Here is a 26873-nt window from a genome sequence, read left to right on the forward strand (position 1 = left end):
TTTACCAAATTTCACTAATTCACTGAAGACTTTACAAAAAATTTTTATCTCACAGCTTCAATTTTCTTTAAAAAGATGAAAATCTCTCTGGAGAGAGAAAACTATCACCCCTCCTCATGATTAAAGACAGGACCACCACGACTACTGGACTCCTATCTGCCAATAAAACACATAAAAGTTAAGCTTCTTCAATTCCAAGGCAGGCCCTTCTAAGGACCAAGCCTCAAGCTGCTTGCCTAGGTTGACATGGTGTTTCGTCAGTCCAGACTAAAGATATGAACTACATGGCTTAAAAAAGATAATCTGAAAATGCCAAAATTTACTTTTAGCAAAGAATGAATTACTGTAAAAATCCTAAATTTAAGTATATCAAACCATATCTAACACAGTTTAATGATAAAGTACAACTTGGTTCATGATTTTATTTTATCTATGTACAACCTTAAGAAAGGAAATCTTTGAGAAAACTGGAAGCGATTACTTATAATTACAGTTTAGTTACTTATTAGAATAGTGTCAAATCAATGTATTTGAAAGAAATGAAGTATCTTTTGAGGAAAAATTCTATAATAATAATTTTAAAACTATTGTTTCAAAGGATCACTAAGATTACCTTGCTTTTCAGAGCTGTTGTCAATGTTAGATACAACAAGACATCCTTTGTCAAATTGTTCATCTGATCCACAAGAAGTAGACCACCAATCACAAGCTTTAAATAGAGACATGATAAGGTCTTAAAATATCGTACTCCTGAAAAGTAAAAAGTTGAATATTTTCTTACATAAAAATATGAAGTCATTATCTCACCAACAAAGAAACAAAAAGTATAAAAGTTTCAGACCAAACATTAGATAACTAACATCTTTGAAATCTTTTCAGTCATTTCAAGTTTCAGAATAAAGAAAAATTAGTTTTCAAAAGATTATGTTTGAAATAAATATATTCTAAGAAGAGCAATAGCATGAAGCTAAAAATTATAAGGCAATTTCAAACTTAGTCAAGACTAAAAATTTTATGATGTTTTAAATTGGGAGCAGCAAAGAAATAAAAATAAATAAATACCCAGTGGGGAAGGGGAGTAACTGAACAAAAAAAGAATCAGACAAATAATATCAGTATTAGATTTTTTCATTCATTAGATGCAAGAAAGAAAAGACTTAATACGTTTACACACAAATTCATCCTTGACCAGTTTTAATCTTTGAAACTACATTTAAGTTCAACCATTGACAGAAAATATCTATGTGGCCTTTATAAGCATGGTACAAAGCAATCTGAAGTCGTATTGCACAAAGGACACGGAGAAGAATAAAAAGGAAAAACATAACATATTGAAGTTTATAAAAACGATTTTAATAGTTAGCAAAGATTTTGCCGACAAAAAATGAAAAGAACAACACTCAACTATTTTAAAAAAATATTAGAAAAAAAAAGGCTTTTAGGACTTGCACTTAAAACTTTAATATTTCGTAAGTAAAATTTAAACCTCATTTACATGACTGCATGCACCTCTTTGGATTTCACTTTGAGTTGAATTATATGCTTGACATTGTTTTCTTCCCTGTTGCTTCCTCAAACAAAATGTCAACTATTTTTAAAACAGTAAGAGCCAAGGGCCATACTAGCCATATGCAATAATAATAACTTTCAAATCGACATTCGTCCGGTGAGCCCAATTATTAACGTTTCCATGGCAACCGTGATGGCAACCAAACTTTGATAGTCCTCTCTTGATGCCACCACAGCTATTATTGAGGAATGGTACTTCAATGCTTTTACTCAGGATCGAGGAAAGCCACATTTGTTGGGAATTCCTTGAGAGAATAACCTGCTTTTCATCAAATTTTCATACACAATTGAGCACTTTGTTTTATAAAAGTTTTCTACTACTGAGATAGTTGGTATTAAAAAAAAATGATAATGGCCATAACTGACACAATGACCGAATTATCGCCAAGATTTGGCGTCAGTGCCAACTCTCATCGCTGTTGAAATATCTCGTAATTTTCCACCTACATTAGGATCGGCTAGTAATTTGCGATGCTCCTTTAACCATGAAATCAGCTGACCTGAAATCAGTAAACATGATAATTCGCTTTTTCTCAGATTAGCTACGGTCTTGTTTTGAATCGACGGAGATATCTTGTGAAAGTTTTATTGTTGAATATTTCGACTAAAGATGGAAAGAAATTGCGAATTTGAGCGCCGTGTTTTGTCGATTCAAAGTCATGTAGTTTCTGGTTATGTTGGAAATAAAAGCGCAATATTTCCCTTGCAAGTTCGTATTCTTTTTTCTTTACCTTGTGTACCTTCAATGCTTAATTATTGAAAATATTTTTTGTTTTGCATTAATTTTTATCTGTTTTTTATTTTTTGTAGGTTTTAGGGTTTGAAGTTGATTACATTAATTCCGTTCAACTTTCAAACCATACTGGCAAGTATATTTTTTATTAAAAATTAACCTTTCATAGTTTAGGTTTCCCTGATTAGGATTCAGGGTTCTTTCCTGACTAGAAAATCGCCTGTCACGGTATGATGAGGGGTGAAAATTGCTTATTCGTTTGAAGGAAGCGATTGCCTCTTTGGTGATAGTTTGATAGTTGAAATTTTAACTCTAACTCCAGTTGATGAACCCTAAACTCCAATAGATAGCCTTCATTGTTGACCATTTTTACTTCTTTTCATTCTCCAAAAACTAGTATGTTGTGGCCATCACGAAACTTTCTTCTATATTTTTCCTTTTTCTGATCCCTCCCCATGCTTGACGAGGAAGCAATATTCCTAACAAAAACAAAATTACACATGCAAAAACTTGACGACCATCCCAATGTCTGAATTATTGTAAAAACAAAGCAAAGAGCGAAAATTGAAAGTTACTTTAAAAGCCTTACTTGAATTAATTACAAATATTTTATTTATTAACAAACGTAAGATGTAAACAGTTAAAAATTTTAAATCATTGAGATAATATTTCCGATCATTTTCATACAATTAAAATCACGAGAAATACGCAGACGACAATCTATTATGTTTTATCTTTCTTATTGTTGCATTAATAAAACTATTTTTATTCGCAAAACAAAAAAAAAAGAAAGAAAAAAATCAATAACTCTTGGAGCAATTGGAGTCAAAATTGAACCAAAGCCTGTTTACGTATGGATTCACATATATTCCAAATTTCAACCAGAACGTAGCATTACTTCTTGAGATAGGGAACTCACAATGGAAAAAAAGAACGGGCGATTGCGCTACCCCCTTTTTAGCTGTTGACACCAAAATAAAATCAGCTCTTATACCCACTAAGGGCTACTTGTCAAAAAAAAAAATTTGTTTGATCCCGTTCGTTATTTCTTGAGATACAGCAGTCACAATTGACGACAAAAAACGTTCTATAACTCAACCCCCGTTTGAGCTATTGACACCAAAATTGAATCAGCACCTGCTCCTGTTAGGGGCAACATATGGACCAAATTTTGTTTGATTCCGCCAGTTACTTCCTGAGGAATAGCAAGCACGCGTAACTCAAAAAACGTCCCATTGCTCCACCCCCCTTGGAGGAATTCGCGCCAAAAACCAATGGGCACAAGTTCACATAGGGGCACATATGTGTACCAAATTTCGTTCAATTTCATGCGGTAGTTTTTGCTGTAGAGCGGCCACAAAAAACTGGTCACACACAGACGTGACACACATACACACACACACAGACAGACAGACATTTTCCAAAAATAGTCGAAATGGACTCAGCACACCTCAAAACGTTCGAATCCGTCAAAATTCGAAAATTTGCACGAATCCAATACTTGCTTCTATATATTAGATATAGAAGAAAGTAAACTAGTATGTTGTGGCCATCACGAAACTTTCTTCTATATTTTTCCTTTTTCTGATCCCTCCCCATGCTTGACGAGGAAGCAATATTCCTAACAAAAACAAAATTACACATGCAAAAACTTGACGACCATCCCAATGTCTGAATTATTGTAAAAACAAAACAAAAAGCGAAAATTGAAAGTTACTTTAAAAGCCTTACTTGAATTAATTACAAATATTTTATTTATTAACAAACATAAGATGGCAACAGTTAAAAATTTTAAATCATTGAGAATATTTCCGATCATTTCCATACAATTAAAATCACGAGAAATACGCAGATGACAATCTATTACGATTTATCTTTCTTATTGTTGCATTAATAAAACTATTTTTATTCGCAAAAAAAAAAAAATCAACACCTCTTGGAGCGATTGGAGTCAAAATTGAACCAAAGCCTGTTTACGTATGGATTCACATTTATTCCAAATTTCAACCAGAATGTAGCATTACTTCTTGAGATAGGGCACTCACAATGGAAAAAAAGAACGGGCGATTGCGCTACCCCCCCTTTTTAGCTGTTGACACCAAAATAAAATCAGCTTTTATACCCACTTAAGGGCTACTTGCCGATAAATTTTTCTTTCATTCCGTTCATTATTTCTTGAGATACAGCAGTCACAATTGACGACAAAAAACGTTCTATAACTCAACCCCCGTTTGAGCTATTGACACCAAAATTGAATCAGCACCTGCTCCAGTTAGGGGCAACATATGGACTAAATTTTGTTTGATTCCGCCGGTTACTTCCTGAGGAATAGCAAGCACGCATAACTCAAAAAACGTCCTATTGCTCCACCCCCCTTGGAGGAATTCACGCCAAAAACCAATGGGCACAAGTTCACATAGGGGCACATATGTGTACCAAATTTCGTTCAATTTCATGCGGTAGTTTTTGCTGTAGAGCGGCCACAAAAAACTGGTCACACACAGACGTGACACACACACACACATACACACACACACACAGACAGACAGACATTTTCCAAAAATAGTCGAAATGGACTCAGCACACCTCAAAACGTTCGAATCCTTCGAAATTCGAAAATTTGCACGAATCCAATACTTTTTTCTATATATTAGATATAGAAGAAAGTAATAACAATCTTATCAGTAAAACAGCTAAGTTACCACATCTGGTTCAGCCCTGTCACAATAAAGCCTTTCTCTGCATGTCAAACTATCCGAAAAAAATTATCAAATTATCATGCCATGGCGCGAATTTCACGGTTGATGACGTCAGCGTTACTCGATCGTTCACTATTATATGTATGAGGATTTCCTATAATTCTATTTGTCCAATTCGTTGCACAGAATTGTTTTTTCAAAATTGGACATTGTGCTAAAAAGTACTTAAACTTCAGTGCAGTAAGGAAAGAGACTCTATCCCCTACTTTTTAATTTTTACTGCCCCCCCCCTTTTTTTTAGCACAAGTATCCCATTTTTTGATTTTATTAACTTATGCTCTGATTTGTAAGCTTCCCACTACCTTTTTCTCCTGATCTACAGGCTGGCATGTTATTAAGAGGGAGGTGGGTCAACCCTGGTTTTGAAAAACATTTTATATGGAAGTGAGCATGGTTTTTGTTGTTTCTTGGTTTAATTTGCATCGAGTGTATGCCCTTGAAAAACTGAAAATGACCAACCGGTGTACAGACTCTAGTATATAGGAATTTATTTTGGGAGAGTTCCTGAACATATTTTATGAGAACTATCTAAATTTATATATGAAAATATAAAAACCCTTTTTCACAGTTAAATAATGTTCCTATTTATTTTAAGAGGGGACCAGCCCTTAATAATCTACTTGCTCCCTTGCTGGACTACACGACTGTTAGACTTTATAATTATTTTTTAGCTTTTACAAAGTGTATTGTGCCTAAAACTCATGGCACTTCAGATATACCTGGATAAAAATAAAATATTCAAAAATCATATTAGCCTAATAAATATTCCCCTCTCCCCTAAAATAAATATTCACCTTTGTGCTCTTGAACTCCGGTCAACTCCCTCTCTGTTTTTGTAGAAAGCAGTGTTTAACTCTAGATTTTATGCTGAATTGATCATTAGTAACTTTGGAAAAGGCCAAATTAACAAACAGATGAATTTTTTGTAGATTATGTTCCTTGCAGAACATGTTTATAAAATGCAGAATAGAGATCCATTATTTGGGAGGAGGCATAGGCGCCTCGTATGGGGGGCAACTGCCCCCTCACTCTCAAAACTCAAGGAGCCTTACCCCCTCACTTTCAGAGTTAAAAATTAACGATTAATAAAAAATTAATTTTTCGCTTGGTTGATTGATTTAGTTCATGAACATTAAATCAAAAAATTCTATAAATGGACTTTTCTCATGTGTTTTCAGAAAAATAGCACTTTGAACTGGAAGGGCCATCTACCCTACAGTAGCCATCCGTCCCAAATTTTGACACCAGTATCTAAATTTTTTTAGAGACTATGTATTATTTATCCTTTTAAGTCTGGTATCTAAATCTGAAAGTCCTCTTACTAGTTCTTCTCTGAACTCTTTCATAAATATATCTTTCTTGCAATAAGGAAACCAAAACTGCAAACTCAAAGTAAGTACAAAACTTCCAGGCAAAGGCAGGAGAGCCTTAGATTTTGAAATAAATCTATTGATAAATCAAAGAACTCTGTTAGCTTTGTTACTTGCAATGCTACACTGCTGATTAAACTTGAAGTCCTGATTTATTAAGACACCAGATCAATGACATTTTCTGCCTGACTAATGACCAAACCCTGCAAATGTAACTTGTACGCTTATTTTCATAACTTTAATGTAGCGCTTGATATTTCCCAGCATTAACTGCCATACCATACCCAGACTTAGATAAAATGAAAAGCTTTCTGCGAACACGAATCCCGAATCCTAGCAGGAAAATTTTCTGCAAATAGTTATTTTGCCTAATTAACCCTTAATTCATATCCACTATAATATTAAAATCTGTTCGTGTCCATCTGTCTGTCTGTCTGAAGATCGATCTTCTCGAGAACCGCTGCGGATCGAGAGTCAAACGAGATACTGATCAATTCGAAATTTTCCGAAGAAAACAATAGGACCAATCTCATAATTGTGCGAATTTAATTAGCAAAGATATTAATTAAAACGTTAATTAACATATCGTTATTCAGGAATTTTTATTTCTTTCCTGTTGCCATTTTGCATATGCGTGAGCAAGTAAAATTCTAATAATTGTTTTAAAAGAGATTTTTTTGGCTGTTGTCCAAATCTTAAAACAACGTTTCCATCTACAATTTCATTTTAAATTAGTTTAAAATTGGTTGCCCTATTCGGACATAGCCTCTATTTTATCGTCTGTCCTTTTTTTATTTTTTGCACTCAACGTTCTTAACTCTTTTCAGCATATGAAAGTTGTTTCTTTAGCTATGTTTATTGATTGTAGTGTAAGTTTATCATTCACCGACCTCATATTTTGGTACACTAAGGATGTGCGACTAATTATGTTTATTTTGTTGAACTTTTTCCTGTCACACGGGTGAGTTTTCAAATTGTAATAACTCTTTTTCCTTCCTGTTTCTACTTGCAATACAGTTTATATCGTTAAAAGAACATGTTAAATTAAGATTGTTTGGATTTCTTTGCGAAACAGAGTTGAACAAAAAAAATTGTTTTTAAGGATTTTAACTAAAGCTTAATTGGAATCTGATGACTTGGTGTTAAATTAATGCTTATTGGTAGTTATTTAGTCTTGGTGCTTTAGTTTCACGTAATCAACCAAAAAGTATGTGTCACTCTATGTAAAAAGCTGATTGTAATTGTACATAAATAGTTCAGATATAGAGTCTATCAGATGTAATTCATTTTAACATGAGCACAGATTATAGTTGATAATGCATATATTTTCATCTTTTGTGCTAATTGAAAATACTCATAACTTGTATCATTGATAACTATGATTAACGTTAAAGAGATTTTTGACAAAAATATACTCTACTGGTGTTTTGCAAACCTTGCATTACGCATATTTATTTACTCCTTAGCGCTTTAGAAACTGATGTCAGAGTAATACAAAAACATAAATTGGACATCTCTTTCATTTTTTAAGTAGCCCGTGCAAAGCCGGGCACGCAGCTAGTTAAAATATAAAAAAGGCAAAAAAAAAAAGCTTTAAAATCATTTTTAAAAAAATTTTGCAATAACATATAGTTTACGCTTACTTTTCACCAACTGAAAAAAACTGCCTTAACTATTATTTTTTGTCCAATATCAATCACCTGATCATTATTATTATTTTCATTTTATATTATTTAAAAAGTTCATGTAGATCTGATAAAACATTAGATACCAGCTTTTTATTTGAAAATTTTATGAAAGTATTTGATTTTGTAAACAAATCAGCAAAAACAACTTATTTATTTAAATTCAAGTATTTCTGCAGAAAAAAAAAACCTATTTTCCTGCATATTATCTGTTTGAAAAGTTTAAAATTAATCAGGTGTGGATTATATGCTGCCGGGGATTATCTATGTGTGTGTGTGTGTGTGTTTTTTTTTTTTTTTTTTTTCGTGCCAACACCAATGCATTGAAACTCAATTTACAGCAAGATTCTCCAATAGAGACTTTCCCATAGTCTCAGTTGTTTATTTTACATAGCTTGAATTTGCTCTTATGCAATTTAAGCTATGTAAAATAAGAAAAACATACAGTCATAGTAGAAGAATCTTTATTTTTTTGGATTAATTTTGCACAAGATTCGGAAGAAACAGAAATAAAGTGTGGGATTTTTTTTTTCTTCTTTTTTTAAAAAAATAACATTAGTTAGGGGAAAAATTTCTGCAGAGCCAAAAATTTTCTGTGAACGCCATTCATGGGTTCGTCTATACTGCCGTGTGCAGGTAAACGGCAGTATCTACAAAAATGAGTTTCTGAGATATTTGAAGAAACGCGTTTTTGATTTCCCACAAATATCAATTAAATATTGAAATTTGATTTTAGGCTATTCTATATATTTATATCGAAGTATTTTTTGGGCAGTTTGTTTCAATTTTATTTTGCAATCAAAATTTTAATTGAAGCAGATACTGCTGTTTACCTGCTCTTTGCAGTAGTAATTTTCATGCACTTTTACTGGTAATCAGCAGTAACTGCACAATGTACTATTGGATGACCAACAATTACAAATTCACCATAATACGGAATAGATATGTCATTACGAAGTATATTTATTGCAATGTGAATAATGTATTTTACTTTAAAAATAAATAATACCGTGTATACACTTGACATAAATTTAATATAAATAAATGAAATGAAATTTAAAAATAAAATAAAAAGGCATATGTTTTGATTGCTTACGGTATTGTCGAAAACTCTTTAATGTTCATATGTTGTCACATGGAAACTGGAAGATTCTTTAGGCATTTTTAAAACTACGACAAATCGCTTAATGATCTGCACTTTGCAATTAAGCAACAAATATCCATGAAAATTTAGGCGAAAGAAATGCTTCGTCTGTTAACAATGGCTCTCATTGAACTACTAAAAGTGCAGCAGCTTAGTATATATAAAAAATTGTGAAAAATATCGTCTGCGACGGAACAAAACAAATGGAACAGAATCGTTCTGTTGGTACATGTTTATTTATCGTCTGCCAAGCATTACTTGTGTTTACTCGTATTTTATCTTCTATAACTGTACATTAGCAAAAAATAATTTTGTTTTATTGTTTTTAGAACACGGATATGAAGAATCAAAGGTTTTTTTTAAGAATGTTTGAGAGCTGTGAAATTACAAAACGTTTTCTTTGACTTTATTTGAAATAAAGTATGATTATTTTTCCCCAAGTATCTCCCCCTTTTAAGTATCTCTTTCGCTCAAGGACGAGAGACGGTAATTCTCAAATTTTGCCGAAAGATTAAATATGACCTGGAACGCATACCTACATCTAATGAGAAGCGACTAGGAATAATTTCAAAAAATGCAATATTTTCTCTAAATTTGCCAAATCAAGAAAATTTTTGAGAGGTGAACTTCCATCGGAGCGTTACTGCTTGCCCTTAGTTGAGCTAAAAAAGAAATCGCGAAAACCGTTTATGCGTATTGGTTCAAGTTTTGGCGACGATTCATTTATGTTCCATTCTCCAGACAATGGTTATGGGCAGGTATAGAGCAGTAAATACATACTGCTGATTATCTGCATAATGTAGCGATAATATCAGTTACTGCTAATCACCACTGATAAAAAAAATGCTTTTAATTTAGCGCTAACCAAATAAACATGTTAGCACCATAAAACTGAAAAAGCATAGATTTGAAAAATTCCAAAAAAAAAAAAGAAAAAAAAAGGAAGAAAGAAAGAAAAGAAAATGGAAAAAATTGCAGTTACAGCCATTTACTCTCCCACGGCAGAACGATCATGGGCAAAAAATTTCATGAAAATCAAAAAATTTGCAGCTACTGCCGTTTGCCTGCCCATGGGAGAAAGTTATCGTTTTTCCGTGTGCAGGTAAAGAGCAGTAAGTGCATTCTGTCAATTACCTGCAAAATGTAGCGACAAAAGCAGTTACTGCCGTTGACCAGACAGCGGGAGAAAGTTTTCATTCTTCCCTGGGCAGGTAAAGAGCAGTATGTACATACTGCCGACTTCCCACAAAATGTTGCTAAAAATGCAGTTACTGCTAATTACCACTGATAAAAAAATGCTTTTTTTTCTGCGGCAGCCAAATAAACATGTTTGTACCATAAAATTATAGTAATAAAGATTTCAAAAATACAAAAAAATGAAAATCGAAAAATCTGCAGTTACTGCCGTTTACTTGCACGCGGCAGTATATTATGCAAGACTGATCATACCTATCCACCCACTTAGTAATATGATCTAAATCCTCTTGAAGCAGTTTAACTTGTTCTTCATTTTCTACAATCTCCGTAACATTGAGGTTGCCAGAAATATTTTCCTTTTTCCAGAAATATACTATAAATGCAGGGGTGCTCACCTACTCCCCAAAAATTTGTGAAGACCCTAAGAACAAGAGTGAAAAATAGTGACCCAAAAGAAGTGAAAAATACCTCTCAAAGCAACTCTTCACGCCCCTAAAAATTTCAATGATACAGTCTGAACCCTAAGTGGTTTTCAGGTCATGAGTTTTCTTTGAAAAACAATAATACAAGAAAGAGACAATTAAAAGACACTTCAACCAAGCCCATTTTTTGCAAGCAAATATCGCTATCCCTTTGTATTTCTTTTAAGCAAGTTTGATGGGGTTTTTTTTAATTGAAAAGATAGTAAAACCATTCAAGACACTGATGAGGCATATCTCTTTTATAAGTTCATTTCTTATTTTGTAACTACAATACTTAATTATGAATTTTTAATTTTTTTTCACAACTTGCTTTTCGGTTTTTGTACTTATTAGTTGTGGCAGGTTGAAGCAGAGTTTCAGTTAAACTGAGGCCGATTAACTGGGAGTCGGCAGCATTTAAATACCTTGTATTATACATTGATGTAAAATAAATGTCACCATCAGCCAATGTGAAACATATGTTTTGTTCATTGTTTTTATGAACGATATTCACAAAAATATTTCTGGGAACATGAACTGTTTTGCTGATGATGTCAAAGTTATGGGGACTGTAGAAAATGAAACACAAGCAAAACAGCTGCAAGAGGATCTAGATCATATTACGGAGTGGGCTGATAAATGGGGTATGGCTGTTAATGTTGGAAAATGTCAAGTGCTACATTTAGGGCATGGCAAGAAGTGTACAAGTTATTATTTACAAGGTTCAGTCATTAGTCAGGCAGACAAAGTTACTGATCTGGGGGTCTTAGTAAGTCAGGATTTAAAGTTGAGCCAACAGTGCAGCATTGTTAGTAACAAGCCCAATAAGATGCTTGGGTTTATCAATAGATCTATTTCAAACAAATCTAAAGAAGTTCTTCTGCCCTTATATAGAAGTTTGGTAAGACCTCATTTGGAGTATGCTGTTCAGTTTTGGTCTCCTTATCTTAAGCAGTGGCGGATACAGTCGGCGGGCAACCGGGCATTTGCCCGGTGGGCCGGTCATGCTGGGGGCGAGCAACTAACAGCAAAGTGTTTCGAGCCTGTCTACTAAAATCAAAATGTAAATTTTGCGCGCATGAGTTTAGAATAACTCAAATTTGCAAAACACAGCCTCAGCTCCTCTTTACGCATGGGTGGAGGGAGGTAGGGCCGTCACCACAAGAGGGCGGGATTTCTGAAATGGAGCTGCCCAGGGTCTTATTACTACACAGGCTGCCTAGGCCTGGGGCCCCATGTTCGTAAGGGGCCCCACATTTTTTAAAGAATTATGCATAGCATTGCAACGATATGAAAAATACATGTATTTTAAAAAAAAAATTATGAATTGGAAAAAAACTTCTTTAAAGGGGAATTTTTAATCATTCTGCCAGTAACGAATTTACTTGGTCATGATTATGAGGGGGCCCAAAGGGGATTCATAAATGCACATAAGTGATTTTTACATAGTTGTGTGATTAGACAAAGAGGCCTCCAAAAGTGCATTCCTGCTTTAAAAATGTAAATCAAACACTGCATAGTCTTCAGGGGGCTTCCAAATTAATGTGAGCCTAGTGCCTCACTTTTAGTTAGTCGGGCTCTGCGGCTGCCAATATATTTTTAGTGGTATAGTAAAAAATAAATGAATAAATTAAAAAAAAAAAAAACAGGGAAACCTTAGCGGTCGTAAAAAGTTAAAATACTTTTGGTCTCTTTAACGCTTTTATTTATAAATGACAATTCACAATTGCTCTAAAACGCAACTTACAACAAGGATCGACGTGAGGTCATGTCAGCTTACTTGGAGAATAGGGGACCGGCTCGGAATGGTGAAAGGTGTAGAAGGAGGCTTGTGAAAAAATTGACCTTTGTCATTTTTTTCCCTTATCCGCTTTTGCTCTCGGCGACCCTATTTATAACAGTTGGAATAAAAGTGACAAAATATATTTTTCCGTAAAATCATTTAAAAATATGCAATCTTAAAATACCATTAAGGAGCCTACAGTTTCGAAAATTTGCTGGAGGAAAGTACTCGAACCTCTCCCATTTCTTTAACATTCCCAAAGATGGTCTAAAACTGTGTTTTCAAATTAACAGTATCAAAAATTTTCTGGGAAAGTGCCCCGTCCCCTCCTCTCTCTCTCTCGGCATCATCAATGAAGAGCGTTTTAAATCTCGTTTTTAGTGCTTTCGAAAATTCTCCGGGGTGAGCCTCCTGAAAACTCCTTTTCCTAACACCACTGAAAGTCAGCAAAAATTTAAGTTCCAAAAAATAATTTTCGAGTAACTGCCGGTGTCCTAGTCTTTACCAAAAAGGGTTTTAAGACTTCACTTTGAAAACTTTCTGCTGGATGGCCTTGGAATCTATTTCGACTACAAATCACCAACGATCTTCTAAAACTGCGTTTTCAGAGCTAATATATTTTTAAAAATTTCAGAGGAGAGCCTCCCGCTCTTCATACCATATACTCGAAGATAATTTAAAATTCTGTTTTTCGATTTCCACTTCTGAAAAAATGCAGCAAGAGAAACCCTGAACCTATGCTCCAATAACATTACCAAATATTGTCTAAAATTAAGTTTTTAAGAATACGATTTCGAAAATTTTCCGGGTAAGAGCCCCTTGGACCTCCTATTTCAGACTCAATTTTAATCTTTCCATTAAGTTTATATTGCTAATACTTTAATAACTCCCAGAAGCCAGAAAGCTAAGTTCACTCTCTCTCTCTCTCTCTCTCTCTCTCTCTCTCTCTTTGTATTGATACATGCATTTGAAAAATATTAAGGGGCTGCCAAACTCGTACCCGACCCCTCCCACCAGGTTTTTGACCTCGCATTGAGTCTGGGGGTCGTCAGGATATGGCAGTATAAAAAAGGGAATGTTGATTACAGGGCCCAGTAATGTTTGTGTCGAGGAACCCATCGCGTTCTAAGACGGCCCTAGTTTTTCACCTATGAACATCGCTAGATCATTTTCATATAACAGGGCAATTAAGTTACTTGTTATGACTGCAGAAAAGGACATACTAGCCAAGCAGTGTTATCATTACGGAAATATTCAATCAAGTTCCGGACATTATAAAAATACTTAAATGGACAATTAACAATCACAATTTCCCCCCAAAGTAAGGTTTAGCTAATACTGTATCAATTTGTTCACCATTAAAGCGCAGAAGTGTTCCTATCTGTTAAATTTTGTTTAAATAAAACATTTTTAGTTGTTAAGAATAATTTCCTCATATTTAAGTGATATCCCAATCGTTAGGTAAAATTTAATATCTATAAGATCTATGGGGCCGCTCCACCTCCTAATGCCAGGGCCGATTTTTTCAACCAATCCGCCACTGATCTTAAGAAAGACATTAATGTATTGGAAAGGGTTCAAAGGTGAGCTACAAGACTAATAAATGGACTTTCTCACTTAGACTATGATTCCAGGCTTAGAAGGCTAAAAATGTACAGTCTTGAGCAAAGAAGAGACCAAGGGGACATGATTCAGTAGTTTAAATTTATGAAAATGAAAGACATTACGGGGCTGAAGCTTAACACTGAAAACAGGACAAGGGGTCATTGTTTTAAGCTATTTAAATCTCAGGCTAACACGGATATTAGGAAAAATTATTATTTTAGCAGGGTAGTGGAACCTTGGAGCAGCTTACCGGAAGAGGTGGTAATGAGCAAGGGAGTAGATAGTTTTAAGAGGGCCATTGATCTTCACTGGGGATTGTAAATTGACTAGGACCAGTCTAGCTGGGCCCAGAACCTGTTGCTGGTCGTCACTTTTGTATTTGTATATCTGAATGTTATAGAAGCTTTAAATTTAAGCAAGCATCTTTGCATATTTCCTCCCTGCATATTAGAAAAATGTAGTTTTTTTTGTTTTTTTTTCCTGAATATAGATTTCTTATATATTTGAAATTTGTTTTCTTATAGGTTATAAGCATATAAAAGGTCAACGCTTGAATGCAGATGAGCTTTTTGAATTGTATGAAGGACTAAGATTGAACAATCTTTTATTCTACTCCCACTTATTGACAGGTATATGTTTAAAATATGACTATCAATTATAATGGCTACATATCTTCTTCTCTTTTTTACCCCTTTAGTCTAAAAGGTGTGGTCTATAAATGATGTCACACTTTCAGGGGGGAGGGGGGGGGGTTCAGTGAAATTGTGAGTTTGTGGCAAAGGGGAAGGAAGGAGTAACAAGAAGTGTGACATAACACTTTTTTCTTTGTAACAATATGCCTATTAAAAAGTTTAAAATGTGATAAGGAGAGAAGTTTTTAGGGTTAAGAAAGGCTAAGTTGTACTCTTTGCGACTGAGAGGGGGAGGGAATCGTATTTGTTTTTAAAAAAAATGACCTCATCTATGGACAGCCCCTAAGTCTATTTCACTTTTCAGTTATGTAATTTAATTTCTACCAAGAAAAGACCAAATTTTTGTTCATAAGAAATGTTTGGTTAAACCAAGAAATCTTCAGTTTTCTGGGACTTTTTTAATTTTTATTAATATTTTTTAAAGTTTAACCAGCTTCTCTGCAGTGTGGGGAATAAGTATTTCCTTTTGAGGAGCAGTTCTGTAAATTAGAGAGTAGTTTTAAGACATTTGCTAAATTATATTTTCAGCAAGAAAACAAAGTTTTTAGAAATGTAAATTTAGTGTGTGCATTTAAAAAGTTTTGAACAGTGACTTCGGTTACAAATAATTTTTATCACTTATCTCTAACAAAATAGACAAAATGGTGCAAATGGGTGATTCTGCAAATTCAGGAATATTTAGGGTAAGAAAAGTTCAAAAATTAAATTTATATTATTAAAAAATTAAAACTATTTGTACCTTTTTTATTAATAAAATTTGTGGTATGTTAGACTTTTCTCTCCAGACACTACTGTATTTACTTCAGTAATAATTCAAAGCTGTAACATATTTTCTTGCAAAACTCAGTTGTATTATGGCCCCTTGTGATTTAAGAATGGTAATTTTCATCAGATCAAGAGGCTTTCAAAAGGAGCTACAAGTGCTCTTAAGTATAGTGACCTCTCACTTATACGCGACCAAAGGGGACCACGAAATTTTCCCGCATAAGGGAAAAATCCAAAAGTCAGCTGAAATGGTATAAGTTAACATCTGTTATAGTAATAATAATAGTTCACTACTAATATCAATGAATAAATACGCACATGATCTCTGTTTATGCATTGTAATTTAATAAAAATGTAAAGTTTGAAATTGTACGTTTTGCCATTTTTATACACTGTACAGTACGTATAAGCGAATTCCCCAAAACCTAAAAAATGTCACGTGATCAGAGCTATAGTCTACGAGATGTAAAAGATCCTGGATAGGCTATGTCAGTGCTTACCTGCTGTCGTCAACCTTTTCGTATGTAACCCATTCTCCCCTCTCGATGTCAATTAAAAGACTAATTCTACCCCCAATAGCACACTTGTGTAAAAGAACACGTTCTTTGAAGAATCCGAACATTAAAATAAAGGCGTGTGAATGCATTCCAAGAGACAGAACAAGAAGGGTACAAAATCAGATAAACAAAGCGTAAATATGTGATTTAACTAAAACTTGAAAACATTTTATCGTGCATAAGTGAAAGGTGCATTTTAGGTTTTTTGTATAAATGAACAAGAGTTAACATTTTTTTCCTATATTACTGGCCAGGCCCTTGAGAAAATTGCGCGTAACTGAAAAATGCGTATAACAGAGGTCGCGTATAAGCGAGAGATCACTGTATCCTGTGTTTATATTTATGATGCTGCAGTTTGATATTTATTTTATTGTTTAATTTCAGGGTACATTGGGACTGCTACATTTTTAAAAGAACTTGTAAACATTGTAAAGCAACTGAAAGAAATTAATCCTAATTTGTACTATGGTATGTTTAGTTAGCTTTCATCGTGTTTATTTAAATTAGTGGTTCCCAACCTGGGGTTACCATGTAGTGCTACTATCTTATGTATAGTAACAAGTACAACATTTTGCTTTGATAATCTGCTATTTGGTTAGAAATAAATTATTAGAAATTTACAGATGAGAGTATCCTTGACCACATGAGTTAAGGAATCATTTCATCATTCATTGCTAAATCCATAAGTCAAATTTTAATTATTTTTTTTTTAATTTTAAGTGAGTGTTTAATTTTCCCAGATTCCAACTAAAAAAGAAGATTAATTTCATTAAATGTACTTCTGTTTTTGCGAACTACAGCAATGATCTTGGTTAAATATTTCCTTTCAAATACACATCAGCCCGTTTTGGAAAAGAAAAAAAGCATAAAAAAGGTACTTTTATTTCTTTATTTAATTTAAGAGTGATTAGTTAAAAAGCTTTGTGTTATATGCCTTTTACTTCAAATTAAAGTTATGCAATTATCATTCCATAATATCTGTGTGTACTTGTTCCTACTTATGTTTTTTTTTTTTTTTTCAGTAAAGAAGGGGCAATAGGTGTGGTCAAAATTTAGATTGAGGCGATGAATCGAAAAAGGTTGGGAACCACTGATTTCGATAAAATTTCAGAACTATTTTCACTCATTTGCTTAGAAATGTGTTTGGGATTATGCAGTAGAGTACAAAGAACTCAGCTTTAGCAGGAACGAAGGATGCCTAAGTTTGAAAATGCAGGATTGTCGAGAATGGGGTTAAATGAAAGGTATGTGGGTGGAGTTTTTTGCTCTGCCAAGGTGTGGATGAGTTTTTGGGACTTGTCTGGGCTATTCGTTGTTGAGTTTTTTGGACTGTACTGTATAAAGAACACGAAAATCTAGACCTAGTGCATTTGATTTAGTATAGAAGATGCATATGAATCTGAGTTAAGTGAATCTCTAGCTGATGATGATTACTGAGTTTTTTCTTTTAAATCTACTAGGGGGCTCTACCCCCTGCTCGCTAATGTTCACCAACCCCCCAAGGTTGCTTCACAATCTTATTTGATTCTCAAATATTTAAGTCTTCAGTTAGAAAGAAACAGGTTAAAAATGCATTATGAGCTCCCTTTGGATTAAAAGCACCCCTTCCCCCAGAGCCATAAGGGCTAAGGAGCTCTTGAGCATTGCAAAACTGCAGTTATGTATATTCATGGTCTCAGTAATATATTATGCTCTTTAGCTTGGGGCTTGAATTGGGTTGAGCCTAAGATTTTCCATTAAAATCGAAACCCTTAAAGTTTGTGAATAAGGGAAAGAAGAAACATGCGAATTGAAAAGACGTAACCATGGCAACGAAAAATAAAACATCAATAATTTTAATGGAGATGAGGATTATTCAAACTTTATTTTTAACGGCTTCTAACTTTTTTTCCTTTGGAAATAGAAGCTCAGTTTTTCGACCATAGGTCGAGTTAGATCTGGAGTGAAAAAAGCTGCTCTTTTCAGTGGTGTCAAAAAGAAAACTGTAGGACAAATCCTTCACTTTTTTACTTATAGATTTTATGAAGAAAGTAGTGCCTAAGTTTTAGTTAAGTCTATAAAAGATCGAGCTAAAAATACAAATAACTGCCGCTGTATTTAAGTTAGAGCATTGAAACAAATTGCGTAGAACGTGAAAAATTTTACCCTTTCTAACGATATATAATATTAATATGTGTAAGTAATTTTTCTCTCCTTTAGTTGGCAATTTACACAAAATTTGAGCTTAAAAAATTAATTACAAAAAAATTAATTTGAATTTAAAAAAGTAAAACCCCAGGTACACCCATGGAGCTCAAAGTTATTTTGTATAAAATTTCAAAGCTGTAGGTACTATGGAGTCTCCTGGATGCACATCTGCCACAGACTTTCTTCCAGAATTTCTTTGAAACCTTACGTTTATTTACTATAATGAGATTATGAAATATCAGTTATTCAGAATTAATATTATTTCACAACAGGATCAGATTTTAAAATATTTCATAACCAAACAAAACAAGTCTTTTCACTAAATAAAGTATTGCCAACTAACTTTGCCAACAAATTTTAAAACTTGGAATTTGAAGATTAATTCCTAATTGTTAATATCTAAAATTAAATTTATTCTGATTCTCCTTTTTTTTTTCAATTGTATTGCCTTTTATTTGATGTGTGACCACTTTACCTCACCAGAACCTACTTGTTTTGATAAAAAAACAGCCCTCGACTGTTTTGACAAACTTGTGCTATGTGTGTCATAATATTCTTTACATTGTATTTTACTGTTTGTTGCATTAATTTCTGGTACATAACAAAAAATATTCTCAGATTTGTTTTTTACTTGCAGTTTGTGATCCAGTGTTAGGTGACAATAATGAATTAGTAAGTGCTAATTTTAACTGCTAGATTCTTACTTATTATTAGTTTAAACATTAAAACTTTTGTTCTTTCAATTTTATTACTTTCTTTTTTTTTCTACTGTAGCAACAAGTAGAAAATCTCTTTTGTAAATCATTTTTAGGATCCAAAATTTTAAAGCAGATTTTGTGTTTCGTGTAATTTGCAGGAAAATCAATTTTAAATTTGAGTACTATATTTAATCAAAATATATTTACTATAGTGTTATTACTACTGCATTAAACATTCCTTTAAATATACAATCATTCTATTAAACATCTAAGTTTGAAATATATGATTTTGATATGTATTGTCTCTTGCCCAGGCTCTTGTTTTAGTTTTCTCTGAAAATACATGCTCCAACTGTATACAGTTAATTGAAAAATGTATTGCCAAACTTTGAACAGGGTTACACAGAATGAATATAAAAGCATTCACAATATGATGGCACAAGGTGTAAGAGTGCTCATGTAACGTCGGTGCATGCTGTATAAAATCCATGACATCGAGGTTGGACTAATTTTAAAGAAAATAGTCGGGAGTCAAAGACTTTAAGATTTCAAGAGTCAGAGTTGGAGTCTGTCATTTTCCTATGTTGTCTATGTTTTCTTATGTTCCTTATGAGTCTGTTGCCTATCCAGACACTCATCATTTTGTATTTTTTCCCATCTCGTCCCCTTCCAAGTTTGGCTAGACATTTTCTGATCACCCTGTAAATTAATTCCAGGAAGGGTTCTGTTTTGAATATTTAGAGACTATTTAGCAATCTGTTTAAAAAATTTCAAAAAGTTATGATCAGTTCAGAAGTACAAGGGAAAAAAAAGAAGGATAAATATGTTCTTAAAGTTTTTAAGAAATTATATTCAAACTAATATGTATAAGACTTGCATGCACACATACATACGCGTAATTGTATACGTGTTGTGCATGCCTCTCTCACCTTCTCCCTGTTTTATTTTTAGTATGTTCCAGAAGAATTATTGCCAATCTATAGAAACGATGTTATTCCACTAGCTGATTTAATTACACCTAACCAATTTGAAGCAGAGTAAGTATTTGATGCAATTAATGTTTGCTTGCTGTGTGAAAAAAGTTTTTTATAGTTTTGAGTTCACGGATCAAAACCATGGAGATTTTAATTATTGAATTTTTCAAATTTTCTGGCACATGAATAAATGTTACTTGGCTTAAACAAATGTGAAAACTGGCTTTAAATTTTCAAAAAAGAATTATGATAAATCAATACAGATTTGTACTAAATTTTTATTTATTTTAGATTTTGTAAAAGCTTTTTGAAACTCATTTCAGAATACAAAAGTACCAGTTGAAATTCATTATGCCAAATTTCATTTGCTAGACATCCTGCTCCAAAGATAATAAAATTTTCAGTTTTACATCAAGTTCACTCTAATCTCCTTTTTGGAAAAATAAGATAATAGTAGCAGGTAGAATACAGTGAAATACGTTTAACATGAAAATGCTTAACATAAAAAATTAGTTAATGCAAAAGAGAATAACGCTTTGGATTGTATACTGTGCACTTAAATATAAATATTTTAAAATGAGATTCTTTTAACAGCCTTCAGCTTCGTGTTGAACGTTTTCCACTGTAACTGTTGCACTAGTCAAAAAAAAAAAAACTTTCTGTCTGCATCCTGGTTTTAAATAGTCAATTCCTACAAATTTTCAGTCGAGAAAAACGAATATGGTAGGGGATTTTTTTTATTAACTCTTTTTTTTTTTCAAGATACATAAAAGCCCACTGGAGAAAGAAGTGCAGCAAGCACGTATCATTGATTTAAAGGTGATGTTAAGAAGGAAAAAAAAATCCTGTGCTATAAATGTTATTGAATAGGTTCTGTTTTATGAAAAAATGCTTTTTTTGGAAAACAGTAAGTGCTTTTGGCTTATTGCTGTAAACACTTTATTTTCGATTGCTTTTAGTGCGTCAAAGAGGACCGTCTCTTGTAATAGTTCAGCAGGATTTGGTGAGCATTAACTCAATCCAATGATCCTGATATCTGCATTCCATCGTAAAGATATCTTTGAAACCTTTCCTCATGCTCACTACTCATAGCTTTAGTTTTTAAAATAATGTCCTGGAAGAAGTGAACAAAATAGAGTTTCAGAGACACATCATTCATCAATGGTCACAGAACTTCCGTAGGGATTGTTTGACCAACTGTTTTTTGTTCTCATCTTCTCTGCTGCTTAGAAGTAGTCGACTCCCGCTACAACACAATAAGACTTACACGAAATGGCTGTAACACGATTTTTTCACCAGTAAAGAATTTTAGAACTAACGCGAATTCCTCGCCCGCAACATGAAAATTTTCGAAAGGGAATTGTGGTGTGTAAGTATCGACCTTGTTATGGGCTACTAAAAATATATTTTTGGTGAATACACCTTCTTCCCTTTATCATCACTGGCAGCAGAAGTTCCCAAACCATACATCGCTTACACAAATAACTACTAATTTTCCATTTATTTTTTCAGTCTAATTATAAAATTTCATGGAATATAATGACACCTATGAGAGCTGTCTCATCTAAAGTTTGTAAATATAGAAAGAAAAAGAAAAGAAATCCGACAATTAAAGAAAAGCTAACTATTTTATGCTCTTGAACAACTTTAAAATGCGTCAAAGATAGCACAACACTTGGGTATGAGTGAATCTTCCATATATATATATATATATATATATATATATATATATATATATATATATATACAATTAAATGTCAAAAAAAAAGGGAAATCTGTAAAAATTCACCGAGTAGTATCTAAGCAAAATACAAAAATCATGAAAATGGAAGCTGCTTTTGTATTGTGAATTTAAGAAATCAGAAAGAGCAGGTCCGGACTAACGCTCCGTCAGTCCGTGCCCCGGCACGGAGCAAAAAATCTGAGGGGGGCAAAATTACCTAATCAAAGTAAGAAAGTATCGCAACTGAGTTTCTGTAAAAATAAAATTTAGGAAGGGGGGAAAAAGAGGAAAAAAAATCAGTAAACAAAATCCTAAAAATGAAAACTATATAATTCATACATGACTAAACAGTTTTCAAAGTTTCTCCACAAAGTGAAGGGGGGGGGAGCAGCGTTAAAAAAAAGGTAGAAAAACGCTTCATAAAGCGATAGTGGGAAAACGCCCATAAAACATCCATGTGTAAAATTGCTCATTTGTATTTATAAAAAATGTTTCTACAACATTTTTTTTAATGCAAAAAAGAGTAACAGAAAGGAGCCTTTCATTCACAGATGAAGAGGGCACACCGTAAAGCCTCCCGATCATTTACTCTAAACTCAGTCCAATAATAATCAGTCAATCGGATCCTCGCTTGGAGGATTTTCAAAATTCAAAAGCGCAATTTCAATTTATCTTAAGAGGCATTAAGCAATAAAGAGCTGTTAGGGATCTCCCTCCAAAAATTTTCAAAATTGAAATCTTAAAGACACGATTTCAGAATTCAGACGATCTTTGGTAGTAACGCTAGGGAAAGAGGGGTGGTTCGGGGACTCTCATCGGAAATTGTTTAAAAATCGATTGCTTAAAAACGCATTTCCTTAGACGTTTTGATGATATCAATTTTCCATTGTTACTCCAACGAATAATTAAACCTTCTTTTTAATTTCTTGCTGGGGGGGGGGAGAGCTACAGGGCGAAGCGATTTGAAGACTCTTATTTTCAAACAAACTAGAAAAAAAAGGAAATAAAAGAACGAGAGGGGAGCGTTATTTGCTGCCCAATAATTTGTGCCTGTTGAAAGTTTTTGGTTCAAAGATTTCTTTTTGAAAGAAGGAAGATTTTTCCCACAACATTATTTGCTTTTTCTTATTAAAGTAACTTCGTTTTCCAAATACACGTTCTTTTCTTCTCTTGAGTAAGGGGCACGGACCCCTGACCCGTCAGGTTGTACCACTGCCTGGTGCCATCTAAAGTATTATTATCATTATTTATTTATTTTTTGGAGATACAAACATGGAAATTATTTGTGAGTAAACTTAAACCTAATAACAATAACTACCCATACTTAAATTTTTAAAAAGGAATTTGAGAGGGCCCAGGTTCCTCTCTATCTCTATGCGCCCTTGGAGTCATTCAAAAACGTCTAAAAAATTTTTTATATAATTTCAGTTTCAAAAAAATCTTAGGGAGGCTCCCTTAGCCCCATCATACTGACATAAACAAAAAACGTCTAAAATTGGGTTTTTCAAACTAAAATTTCCTGGGAGAGGATCCCCAAATCTCATCCCTTTACCTAACGTTGTCAAAGATGGCCCACAAACGCATTTTTAGGCTTTCAATTTTGAATTTTTCCGGAACAGCCCTCTCAATAAAAATTTCGTTTTTCGGACTGAAATTTTGAATTGTCTAAAATTTTGCGTTCAGGACTTCAAATACGAAAAGTTCCAGGGAACAGTTTCCGAGCCCCTTTTCCTAACATCATCAATTCTAGTCTAAAATTACATTTTTGAAACTTCAAATTTCAAAGAATTTCTGTGGGAAAGTACCTGAATCCATTTCTCAGATAATCATAAATGATATGGCATACAACCGCATTTTAATGCTTCAATTTCGAAACATTCCGGGGGAGTTTCCTAATCTCATCACACCCCAAAGATCAGCTAAAATTGCGTTTATGGAACGAATTAAAAAAATTCCCGGGAAAGAATCTCCAAACCCCCTATTTCCGTAAGAATAATGGCTCTTATGAGTGATATTGCTAGTTTTTTTTTTCCTGCATATATTAAGCACTTTACCTGATTTTTGTGCTTCATCAGATCTAGCTGTCTGATGAATATTAACTTGGTAACGCTTTAGCTGTTTTTAAATAATTGAAATATTCACAAAAAAAAATTTTTTTTTAATATATTTTTTTTTTTAAATCCTCTGTTCCTAACTTCTGTTAATCGTTTTTTGAAACGAAACATTTTCAGTCAAAATTATGATAAATATTTACATTTAATTATTCAGTTACCACATACCATTTTTTGCATAGTTGTTAAAAAATGTAAAAATACTATCTCCATTTATTTGGGGGGAGGGGGTGACAAAGTTCAATAGGGGCGCAGTTTTTCGCCTTAGCACGGAGCAGTTCAAAAGCGAAATCCAGCCCTGGGAAGAGGCATGTTGCCACAGATGGAAGCGTTATAAAAGAACAAGTGAAACAACTATTGTGTGTTTAACACTATAAGAATAACATTTTGATCACACAGTATAAATCATCATCAACTTCACTTTTTTTTAATAAACAAATATTTTCACTGGATCTACTGTACATTACAACTATAGTGCATTTGTTTTTTTTTACTACATACTGTACATACCGTACTGGTTTAATTTACTTTTACATTGATCATTGATTTTATGCATCGTAGCAGTATTTTCTGCGGAATAAAATGATTTTTAAGAAATGGTTTTTAACAGTTTGAGATGGTGTTGACAAGTGTGTAAAATAATTGGGTATGTTTATAAAAGTTTTTACACATAAACCCTTTTCTACAACTCGAAATTTCAACTTACTGGAGGGGTCTTGGAACGCATCCCTACCGTAAGTCTGGACTCGACTGTACTTGTAATACACCCTCAAAGGCTTCCTGGGTGTTTTTTTCTCCCTTCACATTTTTTCCCCCCCAAAAACTGATTTTCATAATTGCACGTATTTGAAGAGCCATTAAAAATTCTCTCCTTAACCTTAGCTTCAATATATCTTGGAAATTTCTCTCTAAGGTATTAGAAAATTGTCATTTTTCACAGATTTCACGAAATTCATTATTCCTAACAAAATGAGCATGGGTGGAAGCAGAAGTGAGATCTACTAGAGGCTGATTTTGGGCATTTTTCTTCCCAGAATTTAAATTTCTTGAAGTCCATTATGGTTTTCATGCAGTGAGATTTTCTATCCTAAACTGGGGTCGAAGTTTAGAGGACAGACAGTCCCATGTGTGGGTGTTTCTCTCAGGCAGAAAAAAAGAGCATTAGTGAGACTTCACTATCCTAGTTGGCTCTGTATCTTTGGAAACTAGGGCTAATCTTAAAATTTTATGGTTATTTTCGTATTTAGTGAGGCAAAATGCTTTGAAAAAAGTTATTTTTGAGCCAGGTGCATTTTTGGTGTTGACCAGTGTTATCTTGTGAAAAATATTCACTGTCATACAACTCTTCCTTAGACTTCTTACTGGTGTGGCTATTAAAACCAAAGAAGATGCAATTGAAGCTATAAATATTCTGCATAAAAGTGGTGTTAAAACAGTTGTTCTATCAAGTGTGGAATTAGGCACCAAAGAAAATCTTACATTACTTGGTAGTTCGTTAAATGGTGAGATTTTTTGTTCTTTATCATTTTTTAAGTAATATTTTATTACATTGTGGTTTACGTTAAATTAGTAACATTTTTTTAAATTTAGTCTATATTATATATGTTCTTTGAATTTTTCTTCCCAATGCATGAATTGGTAAATTACGTAATGTGATTTTGATATTCTATTTTGCTTTTACTTAGTCATAATAAGTATGTTCTGTTCAGGGGTCGCCAGATTTTCAATAATCCTTGCCTGGTTATTTCTGGCATGCCGAAAACCGAGATTAGAAAATTAATTAAGCACTATATTAAAGAAATGTTTAACACAAAAAATAATATAAGTTCTATGTACCATCTTATTAGTATTAATAAATGATATTTTATAAAAATATTAATTAAACAATAATATCATTTTTGTGATAAGAAAAATCTTATTAATAACAAAAAAAAATTAATTAAATTAAAAGCAAAAAATATTTTTTGATTTTAAGATCTGAATTTAATGCACTTTACAGCCAAAAAACTAGCATAAAGTTAGTTTTCATAACTGCGGTTAGTGGTGGCTAGGGTGGTTCAAAGAAATTTCATCAGTTTCAGTCATTTAAATACACGATTAAAGTAAATCTATGTTACAATAGGTAGAACAGTAACATAACAGGATATGGGGGGGGGTGTATTTTCATCTTCCATGAACTACAAAATTACACTATGTGCATTAGGGTGGTTCAAAAAACTGTTATTCAGCTAGAGTCCAGAACACTCCTCCTTTTATTTTATTTATTTATTTATTTTTTATTTACTTATTTTTTTATTATTTATTTGTTTATTTATTTATTTTAGACTTACTAACTGTACTAGGGGGCTATCGCCCCCTGCTCGCTAACGCTCGCCAACCCCCGGAACTGCTTACCGCAGTTCCTTCGGATCGCTTCGTGATCCGAGCTCACTACGCTCGCTCACCGGTCACCAAATATTGGTCTAGCTTTATCTGTATTTAAAAAAAAGGTTTTTCTTTTTAATATGAATATCATAATACTTATGATTTTCATACATTTAAAAGGGGACAATTACTTTGACATGCAACTCGTGCATTGGATTATTATAAAGCAAAAGTTTGCAATTCCATTATCTTTTGAGAGAAGTATGCAAGGGAACATTTTTGTACTAAAATTACAAACATAATGTAATATTTGTTTCCTACATTTACTGAATGCAAAAGAAATTGCAGTGAAAAAAACCCCACAATGTTAACACACTTAAAAACATTTCATGGTCATTAACTATACTATGTTCAGTGTCAAAATATGTGTATATATATGTTTTAAAATGTGTAACAGTTGTAAAGAGCAAGCAACTTCTGACATTCTCTGAAGGCA

At 33.2% G+C, this 26873-nt stretch overlaps 2 protein-coding genes across 3 annotated transcripts in view; one reads left to right on the forward strand and one right to left on the reverse strand.

Moving 5' to 3' along the window:
• Nucleotides 1-1676, reverse strand: part of LOC129216668 (protein PTHB1-like) — a 72922-nt gene extending 71246 nt beyond the window's left edge. The window contains exons 1-2 of the mRNA XM_054850883.1: nucleotides 1496-1676; nucleotides 614-750 (exon numbers count right to left, since the gene is read on the reverse strand). Of these exons, the coding sequence (XP_054706858.1) occupies nucleotides 614-725 (112 nt within the window). The 5' untranslated portion in view covers nucleotides 726-750; nucleotides 1496-1676. The remainder of the gene's footprint in view (nucleotides 1-613; nucleotides 751-1495) is intronic.
• A 339-nt stretch (nucleotides 1677-2015) lies between these two features.
• The window catches only part of LOC129217509 (pyridoxal kinase-like), a 55550-nt gene continuing 30692 nt past the window's right edge, over nucleotides 2016-26873 (forward strand). Inside the window, exons 1-7 of one of the 2 annotated variants that reach the window (XM_054851820.1) lie at nucleotides 2016-2278; nucleotides 2380-2434; nucleotides 14831-14935; nucleotides 16705-16788; nucleotides 19145-19179; nucleotides 20157-20242; nucleotides 25367-25515. In XM_054851820.1, the coding sequence (XP_054707795.1) occupies nucleotides 2180-2278; nucleotides 2380-2434; nucleotides 14831-14935; nucleotides 16705-16788; nucleotides 19145-19179; nucleotides 20157-20242; nucleotides 25367-25515 (613 nt within the window). In that variant the 5' untranslated portion in view covers nucleotides 2016-2179. The remainder of the gene's footprint in view (nucleotides 2279-2379; nucleotides 2435-14830; nucleotides 14936-16704; nucleotides 16789-19144; nucleotides 19180-20156; nucleotides 20243-25366; nucleotides 25516-26873) is intronic. The other variant, XM_054851821.1, reaches the window with a different exon arrangement.

Source organism: Uloborus diversus, chromosome 2, assembly GCF_026930045.1.
Source record: "Uloborus diversus isolate 005 chromosome 2, Udiv.v.3.1, whole genome shotgun sequence".
NCBI lineage: Eukaryota > Metazoa > Arthropoda > Arachnida > Araneae > Uloboridae > Uloborus > Uloborus diversus.